Genomic DNA, 24,351 nt, shown 5'->3' with positions numbered 1-24,351 from the left:
CTCAAAACAAAGGCTGCAAAAGGGAGTCATGAAGCCTTGGAAGAAAATGTTTTAAATGGTTTCGGAACATTTGTACAAAAAAGACAAATGTAATATTTGTGAGGTGGAAAAAATCTTAGCATTCATGAAATCAGAATGCTAAAAAAGGTAGCTGTTCTTTAAATTGTTTGTGCTGCTCAGATTCTGAGAAGGTTGCAGGAAAGGAGATGAACCAAAAGGCTTTTCACCCAGAGGGTTTAAGAAACCTCATATTAAATATCTACTGGTACCTTCTGTCCATAAGCATCCACATTTTTTTTTTTTCTGATAAGAGGTTGAGAATTTAGTGCTGGCCACTGTTGGAAACAAAACATTTTGCTCAATGGAGCTCTGTGCTGTTCCGGGCTGGGGATGCTGCTGCTTGACTTGCCGCTCCGCGGTGGGGCGTTCGGTCTGCTTCATCATTGCAGAAAGTGCTAGAGTTCAAAATTAACATCCTGCCACCGTTCACATACTGTCTGTGCTGTGACGGGTCCTGAAGGTACCTTCACTGATGCCGCTGTGATGGGCATGTGCAGGTTTGTCTTCTGCCTGGTGTGTTAGAGACAGGCGAGTTCGGGCTTTGCTGTTTGCCTGCCTGGATTACACAGCTCCTCCCGGGAGCTGCTGCAGCTGCCACGCAGAAACATGGGAATGAGGTGCCGGACAAGTGCTCTGAGCCAGTATTTTAGCCCAGACGGGTATCTGCTCTGAACGTGCGGCTCGCAGGCTGGCTGTATGCCGAGTGCAGACCCGCGGGGCGCGGTGGGGTCAGTCCGGCAGGTTGCATGCTGACACCGGGAAGGGTCCTTGCGTGCACGTCTGATCGAGCGCTGAGGAGTCTGGCTCGGAGCCAGCGTGAGAGCACGCTGCAGAAGGGCACCACAGCGACTGCTGCCTCTTGAGGCGCTGCCGGTGCTGCCGAGAGGCGCAGAGCCAGCTCCTTCCAGAGAGGCTGCAGCGGTGGGAGGCAAGCGAACACCCGAGGTACAGTTTTACCTCGCGCAAAGCCTGAGCTCTAGGGCAAGCATTCTCCAGCATCACTTCTTGTCCAGACCTATTAAAGGGTGCTGAGGTTATTTCATAGAATTACAGAATAGTTTGGGTGGGAATCTAGTGCAACCCCTGCCATGAGCAGGGACATCTGCACCCAGGGCAGGGTGCTCAGAGCCCCGTCCAGCCTGGCCTGGGATGTTCCCAGGGTTGGGGCATCGACCACCTCTCTGGGCAACCTGGGCCAGGGGTTCACCACCCTCCTTGGGAAACATTTCTTCCTTGTATCTAGTCATGAATCTGCCCTCTTTTAATTTAAACCATCACCCCTTGTCCTGTCGCTACAGGCCCTGCTAAAAAGTCTGTCCCCATCTCTCTCCTCAGCCCCTCTCAGCCCCGGCAGCTGCAGGAAGGTCTCCCCGGAGCCTTCTCTGCTCCAGGCTGAGCCCCCCCAGCTCTCCCAGCCTGTCCTCCCAGCAGAGCTGTTCCAGCCCTCGGAGTGTTGCTGGGGCCTCCTCTGGCCCCGCTCCAGCAGGTCCATGTCTTTCTCATCCACCCAACACTCCACCCATCAAACCCATATCTGTCCAGTTTAGAGAAGGACGTTGTGGGGGCCATGTCAAAGGCCTTACAGGAGTCCAGATAGATGACATCTGTAGCTCTTCCCTTGTCCACTGCTGTGGTCACTCCATCATAGGAGGCCACTGGGTTGGTCAGGCAGGACTTGCCCTTGGTGAAGCCATGCTGGCTGCCTCGAATCCCCTCCCTGCCCTCCCTGTGCCTTAGCACGGCTTCTAGGAGGATCTGTTCCATGGTCTTCCCAGGCACAGAGGTGAGGCTGACGGATTGGCAGTTCCCAGGGGCCTCCTTGCTCCCTTTTTAAAAATGGGTGCAGCATTTCCCTTTTTCCAGTCTCCAGGGACTGCACCTGACTGCCAGGGCTTCTCGGATATGTCGGAGAGTGGCTCGGCAGCCACGTCAGCCGATGCCCTCAGGACTCTGGGGTACATCTCGTCAGGTCCCCTGGACTTGTGCATGTTCAGGTTCCTCAGGTGGTCTCGAACCTGATCTTCTCTTAGAGCGGGAGGGACTTTGCCCCTCCAGCGCCCGTCTTGCAGCCCATCCCCTCGGGAGGTGTGGGCAGAGACACTGAGGGTGGAGACCGAGGCAAAGAAGCCGTTGAGTACCTCAGCCTTCTCCTCACCCGCTGTTACCAGTCTGCCAGTCTCGCTCATCGGGGGGTAACGCGTTCTGCGACCTTCCTCTGCTCCAGGCTGACATACCTGTCGAAGCCCTTCTCCTTGTTCTGTGCCTCCCGCGCCAAGCTCAGCGCCCGCCGCGCCTTGGCCCTCCTGGCCCCATCCCTACGCAACCGGGCAGCGTCCCCGTACTCATCCCAGGATCCCGGTCCCTGCTTGCCCGGCCTGTGCACTCCCTTCGTGCCCTGAGGTTCGCCCAGCAGGTCTCCACTCAGCCGTGCCGGCCTCTCGCCTCCCTTTCCCGATTTCTCACACCTGGGGATCGAGAGCTCCTGCGCTCTATGGAAAACGTCCTTAAAGATCCGCCAGCTCCGTTCTGCTCCCTCGTCCCCGAGGGCAGTTTCCTATTGACCAACTCCCTGAAGAGCTGGGAGTTGGCTTTCCTAAAATTCCGGGTCCTGACTTTACTCTTCGCCTGCCCCGTGTCTCTCAGGACTGTGAACTCCTCCAGACCATGATCAGTGCAGCCCAGGCTGCTTCCAGTCTTGACGTCACCAGTTAGCTCATGCGCGTTGGTGACCAGCAGGTCCAGTACGGCATCCCCTCTGGTAGGGCTGTCTGTCATCTGGCACAGGCAGTTCTCCTCCAAGCACCCCAGGAGCTCCTGGATTGCCCACCGCTCGCCGTGCTGCTTTTCCAGCAGATGTTGAGGTGGTTGAAGTCCCCCGGAAGGACGAGAGCCTGCGAGCGCGAAGCCTCCTGCAGCTGGAGTGAGAAGCTTCATCAAGAGGATCCCCTTGGCTGGCGCCTGTAGTGGACACCAGCCACAAGGTTCCCTTTGTTGCCTCCATCCCTGATTCTCACCCATGAGCTTTCAACCTTCTCGTGGCCGTTCCTCAGAGACCGCTCTTCCATCTCTGTCCATGTCTTGACACAGAGGGCAACACCTCCGCCCTTCCTTCCTCACCTGGCCCTTCTGAACGGCCTGTAGCCATCGGTAGCCACACTCCAGTCATGGGATCCCTCCCACCAGGTTTCAGGAATGGCGACCAGGTTGTCGCTTTCCAGCAGCGCGGTGGCTTCCAGCTCCTCCTGTTCGTTGCCCACGCTGCGCGCATCGGTGTAGAGGCACTTCAGCTGGGCCGGCAGCCGCGTCACCCTCTTAGGGGAAGACCCCTTAATTCCTCTGAGGTCTTTTGCTGGTGTTTCCCCGTTGGCTCCCGTTGCCTCAGGCACCCCCGGCTCATCTCCATAAGACTTCAAGGGTGCCGCAGTGTAGCCAGCACGTCTCAGAGCAACGGGCTGAGGGCCTGGCACCAAAACCCCGACCCCTTCGAGGCTGGACCCGAGCAGCTCTCCTCTCTGCTGCACCGGGCTGTGGCATTGGCGCTTCTGAGAACGGGAAAAGAGCTTCTGTCCCACAGTTAGAGGGGCCCTGAGTGGCAAGAAACTGGAGGAGATTTCTGGCATGAATTGGGTGAAATGCAGTTTCCTCCCAGCACGATTGTATGAACTCCCTGCTGCCGTGAAACAACATCCTTAGGGCAGCGGCTGATGCGGGGCTTTGCCTTGGTGTCATCAAGAATCGCATTTTAAGAACCGAATATGTTACTGTAAGTCGTGGGCAGTACTTGTGGCCTGAGGCGTGGTGGAAGCGTGCCCACAAAAAGTGTGGAAAAAAAAAAATAGTTGGATACAGCATCTTCTTCCCGTCGCAATATCTGATGCAAGGCGCGTCAGCGTGGGAAGTGAGCGGTGTTTGCGAGAGCTGGATGTGGCGTGGGATCCCTCCTCCCCAGGGATTCCAAGTTTCAGTCAGCTAAGCACGTTGGTTAACTCTTCTTTGCAAGGGCTGATGGCTGCCATTAAGTGCATTTATTTTCCTTCCAATACGTCCTGGCACCTCAAAAGATTTTGTGCTGGAGGAGTGGAAGGTGGATCAATGATACTGGAGTAAAGTTCGTAAATCGGAGGGTTGAAAACGAGCCCTGTTGTCTGTTTTCCTCAGTTAAGCCTTCTTATATTTGTTTAAATCTGCCTGAATGTATTTTCCGTTCTGCTGGTACTTATTTTTGCAGCCCAGTGACGACTTTGAGAAACGTTCTCTTCTGCGAAGAACATATCACCACTGTCGATGCGATGCGAGCTCTAACTTTGTACCTTTTTATTCCCTCCTCATGCAGCGTGGAGTGAAACCTAAAAAGGTGGTGCTTTTTTGACAATTAATCTGTGTGTTACCGATCCTCCTGGCCGCATGAAGGGCCCTCCAGTGCATCCCAGTTCATTGTCACCCATTGCTGCTGTGCCTCCATCGTACCGTTGCATGTTTGCCCATTGCATGTGCTCCCCCTCGCCGGCCCCCGCTTGCTCACAGGATGGGAGGTAAAGCAAAAGCGATTGCTTCTGAGCCAGGCCGCGGCGCCGTGGGGAGAGCTGGCGTTGCGGTACGGCTGCCCTGCCGCCGCTCGAGGGAGGCACGGAGGCTGGCAGCCCAGCTTTTTGCTTTAGGCTCAATTGTGAGATTTTCCGCTGTTGCAGTTAACCGCAGCCGGGTTTCCGAGTCAGCGCAGGGTGCCGGTTACCGTGTTACCTGCGGGCTGTGCCCAGCATCGCTCCCAACACGTCTGCGCCGAGTTTTTACGTCAGCTGACTGTAAGTCTTGGATGCCGGAGAGCCAGCCCACGCATTGCTGCTTTCACCTGAAGGACTGACTCGCACCCCAGCTCGGCTTTCGCTGCCTTCTACCTTCTCCTTCCCGTAACTAATGTTTTAATCTAGCGTATGTTCCCCGACCTGCGGGTGTTGGAAGCACCGGCTACGCGCCAAGGGCTTTACGTGCCGTGGGAAGCATAAGCAGTGCTCCCTCACGCTCGCTTGCTGTCATGGAAACATTTAAAATTCTAGATTTGTTTTGGTAACCAGGTGTGTTATCACGGGGCTGTTACGTGACCCGTTACTGACCAGTGTATAGCAGTTTTCTAAGCGGCACAAGGTAATGCTACGTAACGAATTTTCTCATGAGCAGTTTTAATCTGTAGCTGAGCAGTGGTAAAACAGGGAGCTGCTGTAGCGAAAGAACAAACCCCAAGAGTTTGGCAAAAGATACCGTGCTGCTGAGAAATATATCCATGGTACTTGTCCTCCCCTTGGGCTGCGGCTTCCCATGCTTCTCCCAAGGTAAGAACACCCCACAACCGGCTTGTTTATAACTTACCGAAGCCAGAAATCTTTTGTATTGCTTATTGCCAAAATGAACGAAAACTACAAGGGTCTTGGCAAAGAATCATCATTTCCTGTAGGCTGTTTGGGGAATATTTTTTTGGCATGGAAGTCTTGCCAAGAGAAAAGCAAATCGGGCCACTCGAGGCTGGGAACAGGCACAGTACGAGTGCTAGAGAGAAAGCGATAGGGTACCTGCTGAGTCCTTGGCGCACGCGATGCCAGTCGGTGGTATCCTCGACGCATCTCTTGTTTCCAGCCGCTTTCAGTTCCATTTTTGGGTGGAAGGATGACGCAAATGGCAGCATGCTTTCGTGGAAAGTCTGCAGGCGAGGAGCAGCGCAGAAGCGTAAGGAGAAGCTGCCGAGATGCCGTAGAGGGACGGCTGGGAACAGCCATTGCCGGGTGGCCCCTCTCTCCTGAGCCCCTCCACGACCCCTCTGGTCCCGGGTCTCCGCGTGTCGCTGAGGCTTTACGGGCGCGTGTGCATCTGCCCCGCGTCTCGGTCCCGCGAGCTCTCGGCGCGGCTGCTCCGCGCGCGGCTCGGACTTGCACCCGGCTGCGTGTCGTGGCTGTTACGCGGGTGGGCAGAACTTCTAGCTTTGAACTGTTTGTTCCTTTGCTCTCCCGTCCCACTGCCCGTGGTTTCCAGGCTTTCCAGGTCACTTGCAGGTTGTCGTACGTACGCTGCCATCTGCTCAGAGCTTTAGCTTTAGCTTTTATCGCTTTTAGGAGGAGCGGTTGTACGCTAACGGCTGTCCAGAAAGCCCTCCCTGACTCGCGATGCGTGGAGACGCGCTTGGGCACGTACATCGCAGCTCTTCTCAGAGGGACAGACCCGTGTCACGTTTTTGCTGATGTCACCTCAAAATTTAACTTTTTCGGCCTTTAATAAACTTGTCAGCTCTCCACACCCCCTTCTTTACAGCTCTTGACCTCGCCACAAGCGCGTGAAAATTGCAGTCCAGTTAGTATGATCACAAAATATCTAACATGATTAGCAGATCAATCCTTATTCATGAGATTAAGGTAGCGCTTTGCATGTTAAACATAGACTTTAATCATATTAAAAGCTGCTGCTTGCTGCTTTTCTGTGCCAGATGGTCCTTATCCTCCCAGCTACCGTCCCCCCCATTTGCCTTGGTTTTGCTACTGTCTTTGAGCTCGTCGCGAGCGGTGGGGCAGGGCCTCTCGCCGCTGAGGTCGTGGCTGTTTTGGCCTTTGCTGTTGGTTGCGTGGTCCGTGCTATTGCCGGGGCTGGCAGCCCCCATCGGAGGGACCGTGGCGGTGCCGGGCTGCTGGTACACTGGTGGGGTGGGAAGCACACCAAAAGCCTGTTGAAAAAGCAGTAAGAGTGTGTTTCTCTGCTAACCTTCGGAGTGAAATGGGTTGTGTGCTCCTTTACCTGCTCAGTGCTACCTGGGTCAACGCTTCGCTGACCGTGCGGTCGGCAGCCCTGTCTCCTCTCTAGCTGAAGTGCCTGGGATTACACCGGCTCGCACAGCGTCGTCCTTCGGTGCGACGGAGGGGCCGGGTCCGCTGGCCAGGGCTGCGGTGGGAGCCGCTTCCCCAGGCTGAGAGCGGGCAGCTCGTCACCCGTGTGTGACGAAGCTGTGCCGCTCTTGCCCCGGGATGCTGGGGATGGTATTTTCAGGGATGCAGAGAAAGGCTGGACAGGTTCTCTAAAGTTAAATCTTAAGAAATACAAAGTGCACATGAATTACATTCGGCTCCGGGAGCCCTTGAGCTGCGGGTGTTTGGAGCCTGGGAGAGCGGCCGGAGCGGAGCGTTCCTCGGCTGTCGTTCCCGGGCATCCCACGCGTGCCACGGCTGCCGTCGTGGTGCAGGCTGCCAGCCTCGGCCCCGGTGTGGTGGCTCCGGCTGGCACCGCGGCGCCTGTTTGGTTGTGCAGCTCAGCCCCGGGGTCCTGCGGCTCTGGGGCCCGGAGGCCTCTTCAGCTGGTCCGTGTTAACACACGGGCCGGCGCGAGGATGGTGGAGAGCCAGCTTCCGCCTGAAACGCGCCGCTGGATTCCCTGTTTCGTGGCTGCTGCCCCGTGAGCTCTGCCTTGCTGGTGGGGACGTCGGGGGTGGGATGCCAGTGTCTGAACGAGCCGCATCGACGGGTCGTGTCCCATCTGCCCACTCTATCTAGTCTAGTCCCGCCTTGTCCGTCTAACGTGGCGGTGCCAGCTGCCTGCCTCGGCCCCCGCCGTCCCGTACGGGCACGTACGGTCCCCCCGGGCAGCGGCGTCCTGCCCCGTCCGTGCAGCGACGGTCGAGTTGTGCAGCGCTGCGGCTGGAGGGGGTCGGGCCCCACAGACGCGCCCGCAGCTCGCGGGCGGCGCGGGCTCAGCTGGGGCGCCCGGTTGTATCTGGGGACCCGCCGGGACACTGAGCATGGAGGGTCCCAGGTGACGCAGGGCGCGAGTTCTTAGCTGGTGGCGGATGGGAGGGGGCTGGTCCCGCAGGGTCTGTTGGTTGTGTTTGCAGTGAGCCCTTCTCCGGAGCGGGAACACGCGTCCGGCACCGTCCCCGTACGTACGCCCGGGCTGTGTGCCCGTGACGGTAAGTCTCTGCCCGCAGGTCACCTATCCTGTGACAGCAGGAGCTAAAGCCAGCTTGATGCCTGGGTTTTGGGTTTTTTTGTCGTCCCCGTCCCCTCCCCTTGCCTGGATTGGCTTTGTTCCAGCTCCGGTAACATTCCCGTTCCTTTCATCATCCCAGCTGGCATTCTGTGTGGCGGAGCTGGATCTTAAGGGTTTTGTTTCGAGCTCAGTAACAAGCATGGCTTCATCTCCCTCTCCGCTGGGCACTTGATCTTGCTCTGATTTTTGCTCTCCCGTTCGTCGCCGTGCCCGGTCATTAGCCGGGCTCAGCGGCGCCGTCTCCGTGCGGCGAGCAGATGGCCTGTTTCAGCCTGATGAGGGCACGCAGCGATCTGCTTCCAGAAGGCTTCTTTTTAAAGAAGAGGGGCCAACGCAAGCCCTGTTAATCCTTTAAAGTAAAGAGTAATCCCATTATCTCATAAAACGTGCCTCGCATCTGAACTGCCGACAACACGTCCTACAAAAGGGTCTGGATGAACCCGTGCACTGATTTTTACATGGCCAGTATTCCTCCTGGCCAGCCGACAAGCCGTCGTGGCTGTTCTTCGTGTCTCTAAGGGACGTTGACGGGATCTTGCGGCAAGGCTGGTGCTGCAGAATCGTGGTTGTTTCGCTGTTAACCGCGGGAAGGGCCAGCGACCCTCGGGAGCTGTGAGCCGAGCAGCGTCTGGCGCCGCAAGCTGGTGGTGCCACGTAAATGAGCCGGCGTTAACCCCGGCGGCGTCGCAGGCTGCTCCCGCTCCAAACCGAGACACGGTTCGGCAACCTTCTTGTCTGTGTCGGTGCTAAAAGCTCCGTGTTACTTTGCGTGGCTTTAAGATAAATAACTTCTCCTACATATCACGGGGCGGGGTTTAAAGGACAGCTCTAAAGCATCCGATACCAGTTTTTGCCCTTGTGAAACTGCATTTTCTCATCTGCTCCTGCTGCTTAAGAGGGCAGCTCCGGAAGATGTGGCCAGCCCCGTGTTGATGCTTATTGAATCTTGGATGTGGAAAGAATTTCTATATTCTAGATCTAGAAAACGGAGACGTGCATTAGGAGAGGGGTTGGTTCATTAGAGCAGCTACTGCCCTGCCCCCTTGCTGCAATATCCCTAATTCTCTTAACGGAATGTTAAGGCTGAGTAAGCTCTCATGTGACTCCTTCAGCAATATATACGGCGCTTTGTTCGCTAAGGGGCTTACGGCCGCGCATCGAGGTTGCTTTTGTTCGGGTGACGGCGGAAGTTGCACGGTGCAGGAAAGCCTCCGTCCTCGGGGCCGGCCCGCAGCCGGGGAGGGTTTCTGCTGGAGCTTTTGAATGCCTTCGGAGAACTTAAAAGCTGTTCTCTCTATAAATCACCTCTTGATCCAAAACTTTGGGGCTTTAGTGTGATATGTGCAGGCTAATGAAACCCAGTGGTGCTTCGTTAACGTGTGCAATTAGAGCTTTGAAAAACGCCCCTTGGAAACCCTTGCCCTGCTAACACCGTCTGCCCCTCTGCAGCCGGTGGAAGAGCTGGGGGGGCAGAGGGGATGCTGGTGGCATCCGGACCTCCGCTCTTGGAGGTGTTCAGATTTGTTTGCTACCTCTCACCTTCTACAGGGGCTCTGCGTAAGAGCCGTAGCCAGTTATGAGGAACCAAAAGGCGGTTAGGTTTGGACACGCAATCTGTTTGTTTTATCCCAGAATCGTTGCTGTGGACGCAGTACCATCCTGTTTGACAGTTCAGTCCTTTGTGGAGCGACGGGGCTGACTCTGCTGACCTAGCATAAGCTCTTTCTGCGTTAGCCCTGAAGGATCATTATCAAAGCCAAGGAGGAGGGAGCTGACCGGTGACGGGGCTGGTGGGCCACCCTCGTTCCAACAGGCTGGGAGCATTACTGGGAAAGTGTGACCCCACTTGTGGGGTGCTGGCTGGACATGAGCCGGCAGTGTGCCCAGGTGGCCAAGAAGGCCAACAGCGTCCTGGCCTGTACCAGCACTGGTGTGGCCAGCAGGAGCCAGGCAGGGATCGTGCCCCTGGACTGGGCACTGGTGAGGCCGCACCTCGAATCCTGTGTTCAGCGTTGGGCCCCTCACGCCAAGAAGGACGTTGAGGTGCTGGAGCGTGTCCAGAGAAGGGCGACGGAGCTGGGGAGGGGGCTGGAGCACAAGTCTGATGAGGAGCGGCTGAGGGAACTGGGGTGTTCAGTCTGGAGAAGAGGAGGCTGAGGGGAGCCCTCATCGCTCTCTGCAACTGCCTGAAAGGAGGTTGTGGTGAGGTGGGGGTTGGTCTCTTCTCCCCAGTAACCAGCGACAGGACGAGAGGAAACGGCCTCGAGTTGCGCCAGGGGAGGTTTAGGCTGGGTATTAGGAGAGATTTCTTCACCGAGAGAGTGGTCAAGCACCGGCACAGGCTGCCCAGGGCGGTGGTGGAGTCACCATCCCTGGAGGTGTTCAAAAAACGTGTGGACGTGGCACTTTGGGACATGGTTTAATGGGCGTGGGGGTGTTGGGTTGATGGTTGGACTTGGTGATCTTAAAGGTCTTTTCCAGCCTTAGTGACTCTGTGACTCTGTGAACTCAGCACAGCAGGCAGCCCAAGTGTGGGAGTGGTCAGGGGCCAATACAGTTCCCCCAGGAGAGCTCTGAGATCCCTAAGGAGCAGAGTCAAAGCCGATGGCGAGCAGATCCTCGCACACGACCGCCACAGCAGCAGGTGTCTTGCGGAACAGTGTGCCAGGCTCAGGTGTACTCACCAGCAACAGGTTTGGCAACTGCAAACTGGGAACGGAGCTGAGAGCCAAAACCCAAGGGCAAAGCAAGAGAGGGGCGACCATGGCCGCGCGGGAGCGGAGAGCTCGAGCCCCACGCGCTCTGCCTCGTGCCGCGGATTGGTGAGTGTCTGTAACTTCCCTGGGCACTCAAGGATTGGTTATAGGAAAAACTCTTGGCAGAGGTAGATGGGAAGCACCACTGGGACCGAGGACAGTCTGTGCTTGGACCGGTGACAAAGTGAGTGCTCGGGCATGGTGTGAGGGGGTGGCTGTGCCGCCCGAGCCGCCCTTGCCCGTACCCAGCGCACAGCCTCTGCCAGCTCGACGCTTCATGGCGTATTCATTGATTTTTCTCACGTGGCCTGTGGTCAAAGCCTTGTAACGTCGAGGTCTGATTTGCAAGGACAAATCCAGTTGGGCTCCGGGTTCGGTTTGTGTTTGCCAGCGTGAAAGTCGCGGCAGTGCGTCTGCACGAGCTGTCGGCCCTGCCCGGAGGCAGGCGGCACATGGCAGAGTCGGCGTTGCCTTGGGGAGCAGGGCTGTGCCGCAGGATGCCCCTGGTGTGCTGTGGTGTGTGGAAAGCAGAACGTGTCTTTAAATCCCCCGGGGAGGCCTCGGCAAGCCTGCGGCAGCAGTGTCCTTTGGGATTGCCCGGTGCCATTTTCCTTTGAACAACAGAAAATTGCTAATTGCTCGAAAAGGAGTGATTTTAATCCAGGCTTACGTGGAAGATAGCGTCGTAAAAACTAGGCTAACTTGGTACGTACAGCTATCTGGGTAAATGTAATTCTGTTCTTAATGAACTTTGCAAATGGGAGCAGCGTCTGTTTGCCTACGAGGGCGCGTAGTACCCCCACCACGGCTGCCTGGGCACTCTCAGCCCCTCTTCTCTGGACGTCTGCACGGGGCTCGCTCCGTGCGGCCGGGGGGGTTCCGCTGCTGGAGGGTTCCCACTCGGACATGGCTGCAGGCTCCTGGGAGGAGGGTCCCCCGCCGGGTCTGGGGCTCAGCGCTGCCTTTGGCACAGCCTGCGCCTCTTTCTTCCTGGCTTTTAGTTGCCCGTTGCTTGACACGGGCAGAAACATCTGGCTCCCGTCCCCATGTGGGGCACGGGGCATGTCCCAGCTGCCCGTCGCTGAACCTGCAGCGACTCCTGGAACCGCTTCTCTTGGTTAACTCCCGAAATCTGCTGGTTTGTCTCAGCACTTCAGCTCCTGAGAGCTTGCCTGAGCACTTGCTTTTGGCTCTCGATCTGAGTATTTAGCCATCTCTCAGCTCACGAGAACATTATCTGGCTTGTTTTAACAAACTGCTGTGGGATCAGAGGCATTTGCTTGAGGACCATCATTTTTTTAGCCTGTCGTGCATAGGAAGTACGAGAGGTCAGTGTTACCACAGCTGGAAGCAACTCGGAGGGGCCAGGCTTTCCGTGATTTATTGACTATAAAATGTGGGCAGCTCGGGTCCTGGGGCCAGTAATTCGAGAGGGTCTGACGTCAGGTCATAGATCAAGAGTGGATGCATCGTTGAAGATACCGGTGATCGGTATCAGCTGCTGGTAGAGAAAGTATTTGAAGTATTAGAATAAGATGACATACCTTGCTTTCCCACATTGATTATCTTTCTCACTCTTTTTGTGGGATATCCACATTTAATCCAGTGGCATAATGTTGTACCCTGTGGGAAAACCTCACGAGCTGCACCCTTGTTCTGTGTTTGGCACCCAACCACGTGCTGTTTGATCTGCCAGTTAAATGATACTTAAGGCTCTGGAAGGACTTCACTAGTTAAAACTTAGTTAAAACCACTTAAAAATCCAGCTTTCCCCCCTTGAGCGGAGCAGCCGGCAGCTTCTGTCCCATTGGGCCCGAAGGCTTTCGGGCCGTGCTGGGGGGTCTGGGGGTGTTGGCGTGCCGCCCGTCTCCAGCCGGCACTGATCAGTTTTAATGTGTAGTGAAACCCAGACTCTGCTGTCCTCTTTAGGCGATTGATCGGAGCGCGTAACCTGAAGTCGGCACGCTGAGCGCTTTCCAGTTACCCCAAGGACTTTGGATCGAGTCTGGTAATAAAACGAGGACGTGGGCTGATGCGTGTGTGAATCGGCTCCCGGCCGCGCGGCATGTGCTGCCGCTGCCGACGGCCGCCTCAGTCAGTCTTCGCAGCGGTTCGGAGCAGCAGCGATGGAGATATTCCGGGCAAACAGACGATAGCCGGCTCCTGGGGTGGGATTTGGTGAACTGGCGTGACATTTTGCAGACTTCCAGTTAAAGTCCGTGCCAGCCCGTGTTTCTGTAGCGCAGTCGCAGCCCACTTGCGGTGGTGCTGGAGGACCCAGAAGGGTGGATTTTGGAAAGCAGCGAGAGTACAGTTTGGTTGTGCCGTTTTTACAGACAAATACTGAAACCGCTTGCAGAGCAAAAGCGCTTTGAGAGTTTTTAGTGCATCAAACAGATTAAAACCCAGATCTGCATGTTTCAGGTATGAGCCTTATAGGGTAGGAAATTCCACGTGTATAATTAATTACCGAATTTGGGGCTATCTGAAGCGTCCCTTGAGTCTCTTTCAAAGTGTTCCTGATTTTTGAACTTTGGCTGGAGGGAAAGGGCAGAAAAATCGGAAGGGAGCCGTGGTCTGCTTGCCCTCCTCCCAAACACCATGCCGCAGCCCCTCGTCAGCGGGTGCCTGAACCTGGGGCGTCCTGTCCCCACGGCTGCTCTTGGGAGGCTGTCTTCAAGCTGTCTCATTCTGCTGTTAAGAAATCTCCTAATTCCCAGCCTAATTACTCCCGGTCAGTTATTACCTGTGGTTCGCACACCAACTCGCCCCTTAGCTTAAATCGCTTTCCCCTTTGCTCGTATCTGTCCCTCAGATGTAATTACAAGGCCACCGAACCTTCACTTAGTCTCTAGTTTGCTGCCTCGGGCAGGGTGAGTGTTTTTCATCTCTCGTAGAGCCATCCTGGAGGCTCCCTGCGGCGTGCCAGGGCCGTGGGGCCGAGCTTGAGCCCATCCGTCGCTCTGGCGCGTTGAGGAGGGCGATGCCACCGCTCCAGGCGCGGGGTGCGGCGGCCGCCCCCTTCCCTCCTCGCCCGGGTGCTGCTGGGGTTGGAGGTGCAGCGGGCCCCCGCGCCGGCGACGCCTTGTGCAGGAGGCGGCCTTTGAGCCGCGGGCCGGTGCCCGTGGGAGCCGCGGCCGTGGGGTGTTCGCGGCGGGGGTCCCGCGGCAGCGAGGGACGCGGCTGTGCCGGGGTGCCCGGGGGAGGACGGGTGCCCGCCGTCTCCCTTGGGTGGGTGCAGCGGCGGGGCCGAGGAGGAGGCGCAGAGGCCGTGTCCCCCCGGACGCCCCCCTGGAGCCGCGCGGGTCCATTCGGGTCTGCTCGGCACCGGTCCCCCCTCCCACGGAGACCCTGGAGCGCGCGCACGGCCCCCTTAGGGATGCAGTTTTCTTCTTTAGCTCTTTCTGATGGACCCCGGCGTCTCTGTCCCAAATGCCGCTTTAGTCTGAAACTTCCCATCCTCAGTCTCTGGAGAAAATTATCGGGCCCTGGGAGGGGGTGGCTTTTGTTTTTCTAGAAGACTTTCCTAGAGGTCTCATAAAAGCACAGATTTTGATTTTTAGAATATATATTTACATGCACATATATACATATATCTCTCTGTATTTTAATGCTCTCGACTTTCAAAACCTCAGTCCAGGGAGAACATCTGTGCAAGGCCCCGCGGATGTTTGTTTTCCCAATCCAGAAGTTACTCAGAAATCAAACCCGCTGCAGATAGCGGCCCTTGCAGTTGGGCGCAGACTGCGGCGCGGCAAACCGCGGGACTGCCTCGAGTCTCCGGGAAACGTTACCGGGCTGGTGAAAGTTGCCTTTAAGGACTTTTTCCAAGAGACTGCAAGTGTTGCACCGAGTGTCCGTAACTACTGGTCCTAAAAGTGCGCTTTGTGTGTAGACGCCTGCGTGTTCCCATGCGGTTTAAGAAGGACGGTTGCCGCTGCGGGCGAGCCCGGGTCAGCCCGCGCCCCGCTCCCTCCTGCCACCTTAGTGTGGAGGCATCGGAAGAGAAAGGAATTGAAATGGGAGCTGTCAGTGTTGGAAAAGGAGGTCCATGTTCACACACGTACAATGCACAGAATAAAAGATGTGTGTGGAATAAGGAATTGGTATCTGAAGGGCTGGGCTCTCCAGCCGGGTTCGTAAGGAGTTTGCGGTGAGCTCTTGCTCTGGTACCGGTTGCTTTGGCGCGTAGACCCTGCGTTACAGTCCTGACGGCGCGTTGGTCCAGGGACGGAAAGGATGCCGAGCAGGAATTCAGGGTCTGCGCTCGGCAGCGTAGTCAGGCTCAGACGTGGCTGACGCACCGGGCGCTGCGCCGGGTGCTAGTGCTCGCCCGCGGGGGCTTTTTTAGGGCAGGGGGTCTCCAAGGCCGGTCCTGCCGCGGAGGTTGCGCCGGCGTCCTTGGCCATGCAGGGGTGCACCGAGCTCCTCGGTGGCAGGAGGCGCGTGGCTGGGGCTGAGCCGCGCGGCTGCGAGGGTGGGAGTCGGGCTGGGTGGTGAACGGCAGCGCCGCGAGATGGAAGCGGCTCCGTGTAGACATCTGTCCGTCTGTCGGGGCTTAGCTCCGTCCATCTGTCCGGGCTCAGGGGATTTGCTCGCAAGGTCCCAGCCGCCCCTCGGGCCGGCGTGGCCACGGTGGCGCGTAGCCACGGGGCGGGCTGGGCTGCGGGCAGGAGAGGTTTGTGGGGCGCCGCGTGCACGCGCGGGTGCCGAGCGGAGGGACGGAGCCGGTTGGACCCGCCGGCGCGGCGGCCGAGCCGGGGCGTTGCTAAGCTACTGAGGACCCCTCGCCCGAGAGGAGCATCGCCTGCTGCCACCGGCTCGGCGCAGCATCCCCGGCGCGCGGCGCGGGGAGGAGAGACCCACCGGCGGTGATGTAATGAGCCGCCGGGGCGGTGGTTGGAGACACCAGCGGGGAGAGGACGAGCGGCCGCGGCTCCGGCGGCTGGCATGGGCCCCCGCGGCCCCGGCGCACCACAGCCCCGCTGAGCAGCCGCGTCCGTAGCAGCCGGCGCTTCGGGAGAGGCATTTGCTGGATTAGCAGGGCGGATGGCGAGCGGCTAGAGGGACGCCGCAGCCATTTGCAAGCGCTGCCGGGCAGCCCGTGCTCCCGAGACAGAGCCGCCGGGAGCCGCATTGTTGTGACCGAGCGTGCTAACAGTCTCTCTCTGCCTCCCTGTCTCCCTTTCTCTCTCTCTCGCTCGTCTGTCTTTTCTGCAATGATGAGGCAGGCCCCGGCAACACGGAAGGTACAATCTGCTGCTGTATCCACACCGTCATTGCTAACGCTGCTTCTGAACGTACCTTATTTTGCTCTTTTTCCTTCCTTTTTTTGTACGTTAGTGCTGCTGAGCTTTAATTGCGAGTTTGACTGTTTCAGGTGCCTGTGGACAGATGGGGGGGGCGTTGCTGGACGGGAAAGCAGCAGCATTTAATGTCTGGCTTTTCCTTTCAAGTTTCCGTTCAAGTCGTTTCTCCGTGTCAGCTGCCTGTGCCTGTGTTGCATGCAGCATCTCTGCAGCTCGGCTGGGCCCCGGCGGCTCCCCTGCGGCCGGAGGTGCTGGCGCTTGCCTTGTGGAAGTTGCATGTTAATAATCAGGTTTTTCCGGCCGTGCTGCTGGGTTCTGCCTGCTTTTAGCGTTTCCAAAGGTTTGTGGTATCTGGATTCCCTGTCAAGCTGTCGTTTCTGCGGGTTACGGCACGGACTCTGGTTTGTGCTCTGGTAGTGTCCTATATGTTTATTTTTAGCATAACCAGGATGTCACTGTTCAGCGTAAAGATAAATCCTGAGAATTTCTGCCTGATCGCAAAGAAGTGAAAATAAAAATAACCAAAGGCACAAACGTGCAACTTCAGCTGGCCATGCTGCGTCAGCGAGAAGACTTTCCTGTTTTATTAACGTTACGGTAAACGTTCTTGATTTATGTATGTGGTTCCTTGAGCTCACCAAATACGGCGAAATACTCTGTTACGTGGTGATGACTTTAAGAGCTCCTGTTTAATCCACTTCCGAGTGAAAAGTTTTACGAATACTGATTTTCCTCTGCCTCCAGAAGAAGGGTGGAGCACGGGGGCCAGCCCGGTGCTCAGCACCCGGTCTGGCGGGGAGTTTGACAAATCCGTCTGCCGCTTGATTTAATCCTGCTTTTCCCGTTGTTGGTTCCCTCGCACGTGCCGGGTCCGTACGGGATCGCGCCTGTGAGAGAGCGCGCGCGCAAGGTGCTGCCGCTTTGTTTAAAACGCAAAATTTTGCCTAGCGTACACCCAGCAGTAGTGCCGGGAACATCGCCCCGGGGAAAACACCCCGAGGGAGCTTGTCCTTCCGCCGGTGGAGTGCCGCGGGGGTAGAGACAGCGTTAATGCCAACAGGTTTTGTCTGGAGAAGGCTTGATTCCCCCGAGAGGCCGAGCTCCCCGACGGTGAGCGGGACGGCACCCTGCCCGCTGCGGTGGGAGCGCTGCGCTGCGGCCCTTGCTCCGTTAATGCCCGGGCGGCAGCTGCCAGCCCCGCTCAGGACCTGCACGCCGGCCCCTTCCGCCCGCCGCTGGAAAACCTCGCGGGAACTACGCGGGGAATCTCTGCAGCAGCAGTTGCAGGCTGAGAAGTTCTGCTTTTCTGCATCAGAAGCCCTCAGACTTTGTCCGGCAGAAGCGTTCAGCAATACAGCACCGGTCCTGCCTGGCGTGAGGTGACATTAGTACCAGTATGCTCGTCCGTGCTCACGGCGGTGCCGACGTTTGGTGCTCCTGGCTGGGTCTGGGTGGAGACTCTCGCGCTCGGCGCGGGACCGAGCTGGAAGGGACGTGCAGGACTTGCCATCTGCGGCCCCACGTTCGAGACGGGCGACGCCGGCTGCACCGCAGGCAGTTGTTGGCAGCCAGGAGGAGTTTTGCCAGATTTCTTGCTGCTAGAAGCAAAGTTGGTATCTGAGTGAGTCTGTTCGGAGCCCCAAGTGCTCTCTCCTCGCTCCTGAGTGCAGGACCTGCCAAGGGAACAAAGGTTGTATAACGGCATCAAATATTTATGCAACAACATCATGCAGCAGAGTTCGGAACTGCCAGATAAAATATTCATAGCCACAGCTGGGTGGTGCAGAGCATCCCGGGATCCAGGGCGGCCCAAAGTTTTTCTGTTAAGCTGCTGCGTAGTCTGGAGCCTGGCAGAAGTCAGAGCGTCTGCTCCCAGCTCCCGAGCAGGGCTCCCGGATGCTCCTGCAGCTGGGAAGAGCTTTGTCGGTGGAGCCCTGCTGCTCGCCAGCCGGAGGCCGTACGCTAGCGGCTAGAAGGGGAGAAGCCGGCGTGCCGGTCCAGCCGCCCTTCTGCCAGCCCTTGGGAGCGCCTCATGGAGCGGAGCGGGAGACCCGCGGAGACGGCCCTGCCGGAGAGCAGCAGAGCCTTGCTCTGCCCCCCGCGCCGCGGAGCCGCTCACCCGGGGCCTCTCGGAGCTGACGCTTCACCTTTTTGTGGTCCTCACGTGATGGTACATGGAGGGGCCCCAAAACGGCCTTACGCGTTACACCGGAGGAGGCATGAAACCAGGATGGATCTCTGTCGCTGAGGGCGGCTAGCTCCTCGAGAAGGTTGCCAGGAGGCTGCTCCCTTTTTTCGGGGTTCGGTATGGTTCGAGTTGGGGAGGGCGCTCAGCTTCTCCCCACGCCGCAGCCCGGCGGGGAGGGGTTCAGCGGTCGCTTGCTGAGCATTTCCCCCCGCCCAGGCAGCACTAGGCTGTATTTCGACTGCAGGGCCTCGGCTGCCGGTGTGAACCGCCCCGGCCCGTGGCTGCTCCTGTCTGCCGCGCGCCGGGGCGCGTTCGGTGCTGGGAGCGCCGTGCCCGGCGGCGGGGGCTCTGCCGAGCTCCCCGCCACGTGCCGCCTTGGGCGCCGCGTGCTTGGCAAGGGGCGGACGCGTCTCCCCGCGCCTGGCTTGCAAAACCCCTGAGGGAGGGGCTTTTCGGGGCGGTTTTCAGATTTTTAGAGCCACTCAAGGAAATCTTTATTTAGCAGGACTAAATAAATGCTGGAGTACTCCTGAAGAACTTCTACTCCTGCTCCTAAGTCAGCCTGGTGTTTATCTGAGGGTTGTAAGCTTTTACTGTTGCCGTTACCTTTTCCTGGAAAATTTTGCCAAGCAGAAGATGTTATGGAAGATGGGTATCTTCCCCGAGTGTTGAAATGGGCCTGCTGTTGAGTGCAGCCTTTTAGAAAAGGCTGGAAGTGAGCGGCATAGGATTTAGCCTAAGTAATACAGTAGGTGATCGGCTATTTTGAAGTGATGACGTGTCCAGTTGTAATCTGTATTTAACAAAAAAAAAAAAAAGGCGTAAGACCTTTCAGCTGGCTTATCGAGGCCTTGGGTGGGAATAGGACCACTACTTCTGAATATCGGGGAGAAGGTGCGGCGCTGCGGCGGTCCGAGACGCGCCTGCCTCTGGCTCGCGGGGCCGGAGCGTCTGCTGACGGGCTTTGCCCGATCGGATGCCTCGCTGATGACTGCAGCCTTGGGGAGTGTCACGTGGCGGCGTTTTTATTGATCTTTTCTGTTCTTGGTTACTTTAAGCTGTGGATTAGGCAATAGAATAAAAAATGGAGCAGAATGTGAAAAGCTTTAAAACGTGCTCCGGTGTTTTAAAGCCACAGCCGGAGAGCAGACGTCCCTGCCCGCGCTCCCCTCTGCCCGGTCTGATGGCTGCCAGCGCCCGGAGCTCCGGGCGCGCTGCCGCCGGCAGAGTGCTGCCCGCCTCGCTCTCGCCCGCTCTTGCAGCGGTTGTGGCCGGACTCTTTGTTAACGGGTGTGTAAGCGCACGGCGGGGACGTGGGGGGATGCGTGGGGTGGCCTCCCCACCCGCCGACGCGAGAGCGCTGAGCTGGCGACGGTTGTGTTGCTGCTGCGCTGCACGTGCCGGCGGCGGGTGTCGTTAGCGGGTGGAGGGTCCTGCCTCGAAAGAAAGAAACTACGGAAGCGTTTGAGAAGCTCCGTGTTGTCCCTGCGAGTTTCATGCCTGAAGAGGAATAGAGCCCGGGGGCTCCAGCATCTCTGGTTTGGTGGGCGGCTGGTTTGGTGACGCTCTGGTCCCTTCAGAAAACCAAAGGGGTGAGGGGAGGGGAAAGCGTGTGGGGTTTTTTAAAGATAAAACCCTTTCAGCCTCACACCGAGTGACCTCTCGGGGGGTGTCGAGTTAAACCCGCGCCTTGCCAGCAACAGCGGGTGAACCCTGAGCGGCTCAGCAGCTCCGCACGGGCCGAGGGCAGCCCAGGCCTTGCCTTGGAGCGAGAGATCTCCAGAAGTACATGGTGCGTCTGCCCCCGGCGTCTGCTGGAGCCGGGGCCGGGCTGCAGGCGCGGGGTTCAGGCGGTCGGCCTTCTCCCGGGCCCTGGGGTCCCGCACCTCGCCGAAGCGGGGCTGGCGCTGATGGGTCTCTGGTCCAGGCAAGGGAACCGGGCTGGGAGGCTGAGCTGCCGCCGGGCTCTGTTCCTCTGCTAAGCGGGGTTCTACCTGCAGCTGGCCTGGGCGCGTGGGTTAATGAGCTCGTACACCTGATGCCTCGCGCACTAATTGCCATGATGTCTTTTGTTTCCTTTACCTTGTTCTCTGCTGCATCTGCTGCTGCGCTGCTGCGGTCTGTATCTCTGCTCCTGTCTGTCCCTGTATGAATGTCTCTCCTCCTCCGCCTTCCGCTCCCGTTGCCCTCCAGACCACGGCCCGGCGGCCCAAGGTGAGCAGCTGCGGTCGGGGGCACCGAGCATCCCCTCCGTGTTAAATAGGAGCTCGATGAGCGCAAACCCCAACGTTTCCTCTTGTCCTTCCATCTCGTCGTGCAGAGCGATGCGCTCTCTGGAGCGTGTCTGAGTCGCTGGGGACAACCTACCTGGGCAAAATGTCGGTAGAAATCTTCGTGCTCTTGGCCAGAGCTCATCTGGCGGAGCGGAGCGCGAAGGCGGTGCAGCGATGCCCCGGCTGGCTGGCCGGCAGAGCACGCTGCTCGGTGTCCCGCTTAACGTTACCACTGGCTCCTCACCGACTGCCGTTGCCCGGCTTCCATGGGGTGCTTTGCAGGGGGATCGTGAGGGTGTCTGTTGGGGGAGAGAAGGAAGAGCCAAGCGGTGCCAGCCAGGACTGTGCCGACTGCAGCACAGGGAAGCGCTCACGTTTTGAGACTGCCTCTAGGCAGCAGGACTTGCCTTGCAAAGGGGCACACGGCTAGAGGGGAGCAAACAAGGGAGATAAATCCTCAAAGAACTCAGCAGTAGCCAAGTTATGGCTTGTAACTGGTGAATTATTTTTTTTTCTTTTCTAGGAAGGGGTACACCGCAGGGAGGGCTTTATTTTCACTGCAGGGCAGCAGCAGATTCATTCGGTCCCAGGGCAGCCGGGACCCTGGCTGCCAGGCATCCAGCTTTTCCCTCCGAAAAATACCGTGCTCACTGTCATTTTGGCCAGAGCCCAGGCTGGGGTGGGAGCTCATGGGGGGAAAAAAAGTGTGACAAGTGTATGAGCACAATGTGAGGAGGAGAGTCCACCACTCCTTCTGTAGGTTAAAATTTCCTCTAAAATGTCTCCACCCCAAACGCTTGAGGCACGGCAAAGGGTTTCCTGTGGGTCCATGTGATGCATGTGCAGTGAGGCAGAGACGTGAGCTCAAGGTAAGCAGCTTTTGCCCGCTGGTGTGGATTTTAAGCCAGTTTCCAATCCCAGCTGGGAGCTTACCCTTTACCAGGGCAAGTCCTGGAGAGCTCTCGGTGGATCACGTACCATCGCCCTCCGTTTGAACGGTGTCCTTGTTCTCTGCAACCTGCGCTGGAGAGGAGCCGTGAGCGGATGTCCTACGTGACCTCCTCCTCCTCCTCCTTTGGCCTCACATCTATGCTGGGCAGGAATTAGATGGGGGTGAAGACACCCCTGTATGAGATCAGAGCCCGTGTTGACCAGCTGCTCTGGCACTCCGCAGCGTTGAGAGCCCCTCTCAAGCCGTTGCACCCTGTTTCGGTTGGGCTCACGGATGTGTCCGCATCAGACAGTCAGCTGGCAGGCCGCTGTCTCTGGCGGCTTGGACCTTCCGGGGCTGCTGGGAATGGATTTTCAATAGGGACCATTAGTGAAGGTCGTCCAGTAGCTGTGCGGAGGGCTCTAGGAGATGCCATGCTGCGTTTTGGTCTTTTCTGGAAGAAGGTACGTCCTTGGACCTTCCCTGATGCTGACTGCCAAGGCCAAGTGGTGGGTCTCCAAAGGTTTCTAGCTCTTCAGGTGTGATGAGCGGGGGAACCATACCAGGTGTGTCCCTGGTGGTGCTGCTGTGTGCCCACAGAAGCTGAAGGCTCACTCTGTGAAGGGTTTTTAATCCCTAAAGCAGCAAGAGCAAAAACAACATCCTTGTTTTGTGTATTTTTTGGAGATAGCGCGTGTGGCTTGGTGCCACGGGGACTCTTCCCAAGCAGGGGCTCGCACCGTCCCTGGGAGAGCTCGGGGTCGCACCTGGGAGGGGAAGGCTGAGCTGCCTGCCCATCCGCGGGGCGTTTTACCTATTGCAGTCGAGTTAGCGCAGGTTTGCCTAAAATAAGCTGGGGGTTGGCGGAAGATCCGACTGCAGCGTGGCAAGTGGGCGCCTGGTTTCTGCGTCCTGCCGCCACTTTTGCAGGCGGGTGTGCAGGCGTGGATGTTGCGCCTGCCTCGGCCGTGTCCACGCGTGTGCCCGGCCAGCCTGGGGTGAGCCACGCGCGTCGCGAAACCGCAACGCACCGAAAAGCCAATCTCCAGGAGTAAAATAAAAAGTCAGGGAATTAATTTGCACAGCGTTAGATGCCACGGAGGTGAGCACTCCAGAAATACAGGTCCGTGAGGAGACCAGCAGGGGCTTCTGGTGGACCTGGTGTGTTCCTTCAGACATCAGCTTCCCTTGGTCGGCTGGGTTACGTGGCCAGCCTCACTGCTGGGTTCCCAGCCAGCAACTAACGGCCTCGTAAGCTGGGGGAAGCAGCTCCCTGCTGCTCTGGTTCCTCCAAGCTCCACTGGTTTTTCCCCGGACTCTGGTGAACTCTTGCTGCTCTTTCATTTTCTCCTTCTGTTCCCCAAAAATTTGGTGCTTCGTCCCCACAGCTGGTGTAGTTGCAGGCAGAGGACGCAGCCTCGGGCGCCTGCCGCAGCGTGTCCCCAGCAAGCTGCCGGTGGCACTGGCACACGTGCGTGGGCACAGCAGCACCTGCCTCAAACTCCTGCAAATGCTTGGCAGCAGATGTGTCCTGTCGTGTTTCCAGATGTGGAGGACCGACAGGAGCAAAACCTTCCCCGCTGCCATCTCAGTGTGCTTTGAGGTTTTGCTGTCTCATCCTCTGGAGCTGGAACACCGAAACCTCGGAGCATGTTTCCACCCTGCAGACACTGCCGAGGACCCTCGTTAGTCCCTGCTCTGATCCCCTCCGACACCCTTGATGGGCAGGGTCTGTCCTCGTGTCCCGGGACCCCGGGGCGTGAGCTGGCCTCTGTGAAGAGCAAGGAGGTGGGTCTGTACCTGCAGCAGCAGCGTAGGTAGATGCGGCAGTGCCAGGAAATAACGCAGCATGGTTTGTGGGGAGAGGCAATCTTTTGTTGTCCCTGCTACTGCAGGAGGGAGGAGAGGGACGACTCCTGTCTCAGGCCTGAAGCAGGGCTTGCGTGCTCTGAAAAAGATCTCTTTTGTGTTTTAAGCTATGTCAGCGTAATAAAATGTTGCTTTTCCCTTCAACAACTGATTATCTGAGAATATTGGCTGAGCCAGACTCTTCCCGGAGCAGCGTAGGATCACGGCCTTCACGCTGCCGGGGAGCCTCTGCTGCCGGCACTGGCCAGTCCTCGGCACGCTGCAGGTCCGGGCACAGCGAGGCTGGGGATGCACCCCGTCCAGGCAGTGATGTCCCTGCTGTCCCCGTGCCCTCTGCCAAAACAGAGGGTTGTGCCTGACTCGAGAAGCTCCCCTGCTGAAGCTGGACTGACTGCTGAAGTCAGTCCCAGCCCCCCTCTGTCCCTATCCCAGCACGTAAGTACTGACCGTGTGTGAGAGCCTAAAGCATCTCCGAAATTTTCCTCTGGGTTTCCTCTGTGCTGGAAGTGCGAGTCTGGGAGACAGTGGTTGGCCTGGGGAAATAACCCCAGTGGCTGGTGTGGTGTCGGAGAGCGCAGGGAGATGGGCCGGTGGTGGAAGTGTCGCCTCCCTTGAAACGTGCTCATCTGACTTTCTCCCTTGACCGCGCTGTTTTGCAGCCCACCCGGACCCCCAGTTCTGCAGCGTCCAGCGGCACAGCCGGGCCCTCGGGCTCTGCCTCTGCCTCCGGTGGGGAGATGAGCAGCAGCGAGCCCAGCACGCCTGCTCAGACGCCGCTGGTGGCCCCGGTTATTCCAACGCCCTCCCTGACCTCTCCGGTGGCACCTGCGGTTCCCTCGCCCACAAAGGTGAGCTGTGGCCAAGGTAAGCCGTGGGCTCTGCCCGTGCGGAGGGTGGTAGCTCCTCAGGGGAAGAGGAGAGAAAACCTGGCACCGTTACAGGTAGGAGG

At 58.0% G+C, this 24,351-nt stretch overlaps 1 protein-coding gene across 1 annotated transcript in view; it reads left to right on the top strand.

Moving 5' to 3' along the window:
• The window catches only part of DCTN1 (dynactin subunit 1), a gene marked incomplete at its 5' end in the record, with an annotated part of 59,503 nt that overhangs the window by 10,585 nt on the left and 24,567 nt on the right, over window positions 1-24,351 (top strand). Inside the window, one exon of the mRNA XM_081999395.1 lies at window positions 24,062-24,250. Within this exon, the coding sequence (XP_081855521.1) occupies window positions 24,062-24,250 (189 nt within the window). The remainder of the gene's footprint in view (window positions 1-24,061; window positions 24,251-24,351) is intronic.

The sequence above is a fragment of the Phaethon aethereus genome (assembly GCF_964289735.1).
Source record: "Phaethon aethereus genome assembly, chromosome: 4".
NCBI lineage: Eukaryota > Metazoa > Chordata > Aves > Phaethontiformes > Phaethontidae > Phaethon > Phaethon aethereus.
Note: the sequence above shows the minus strand (reverse complement) of the source record. Positions and strands in the feature narration are given on the sequence as shown.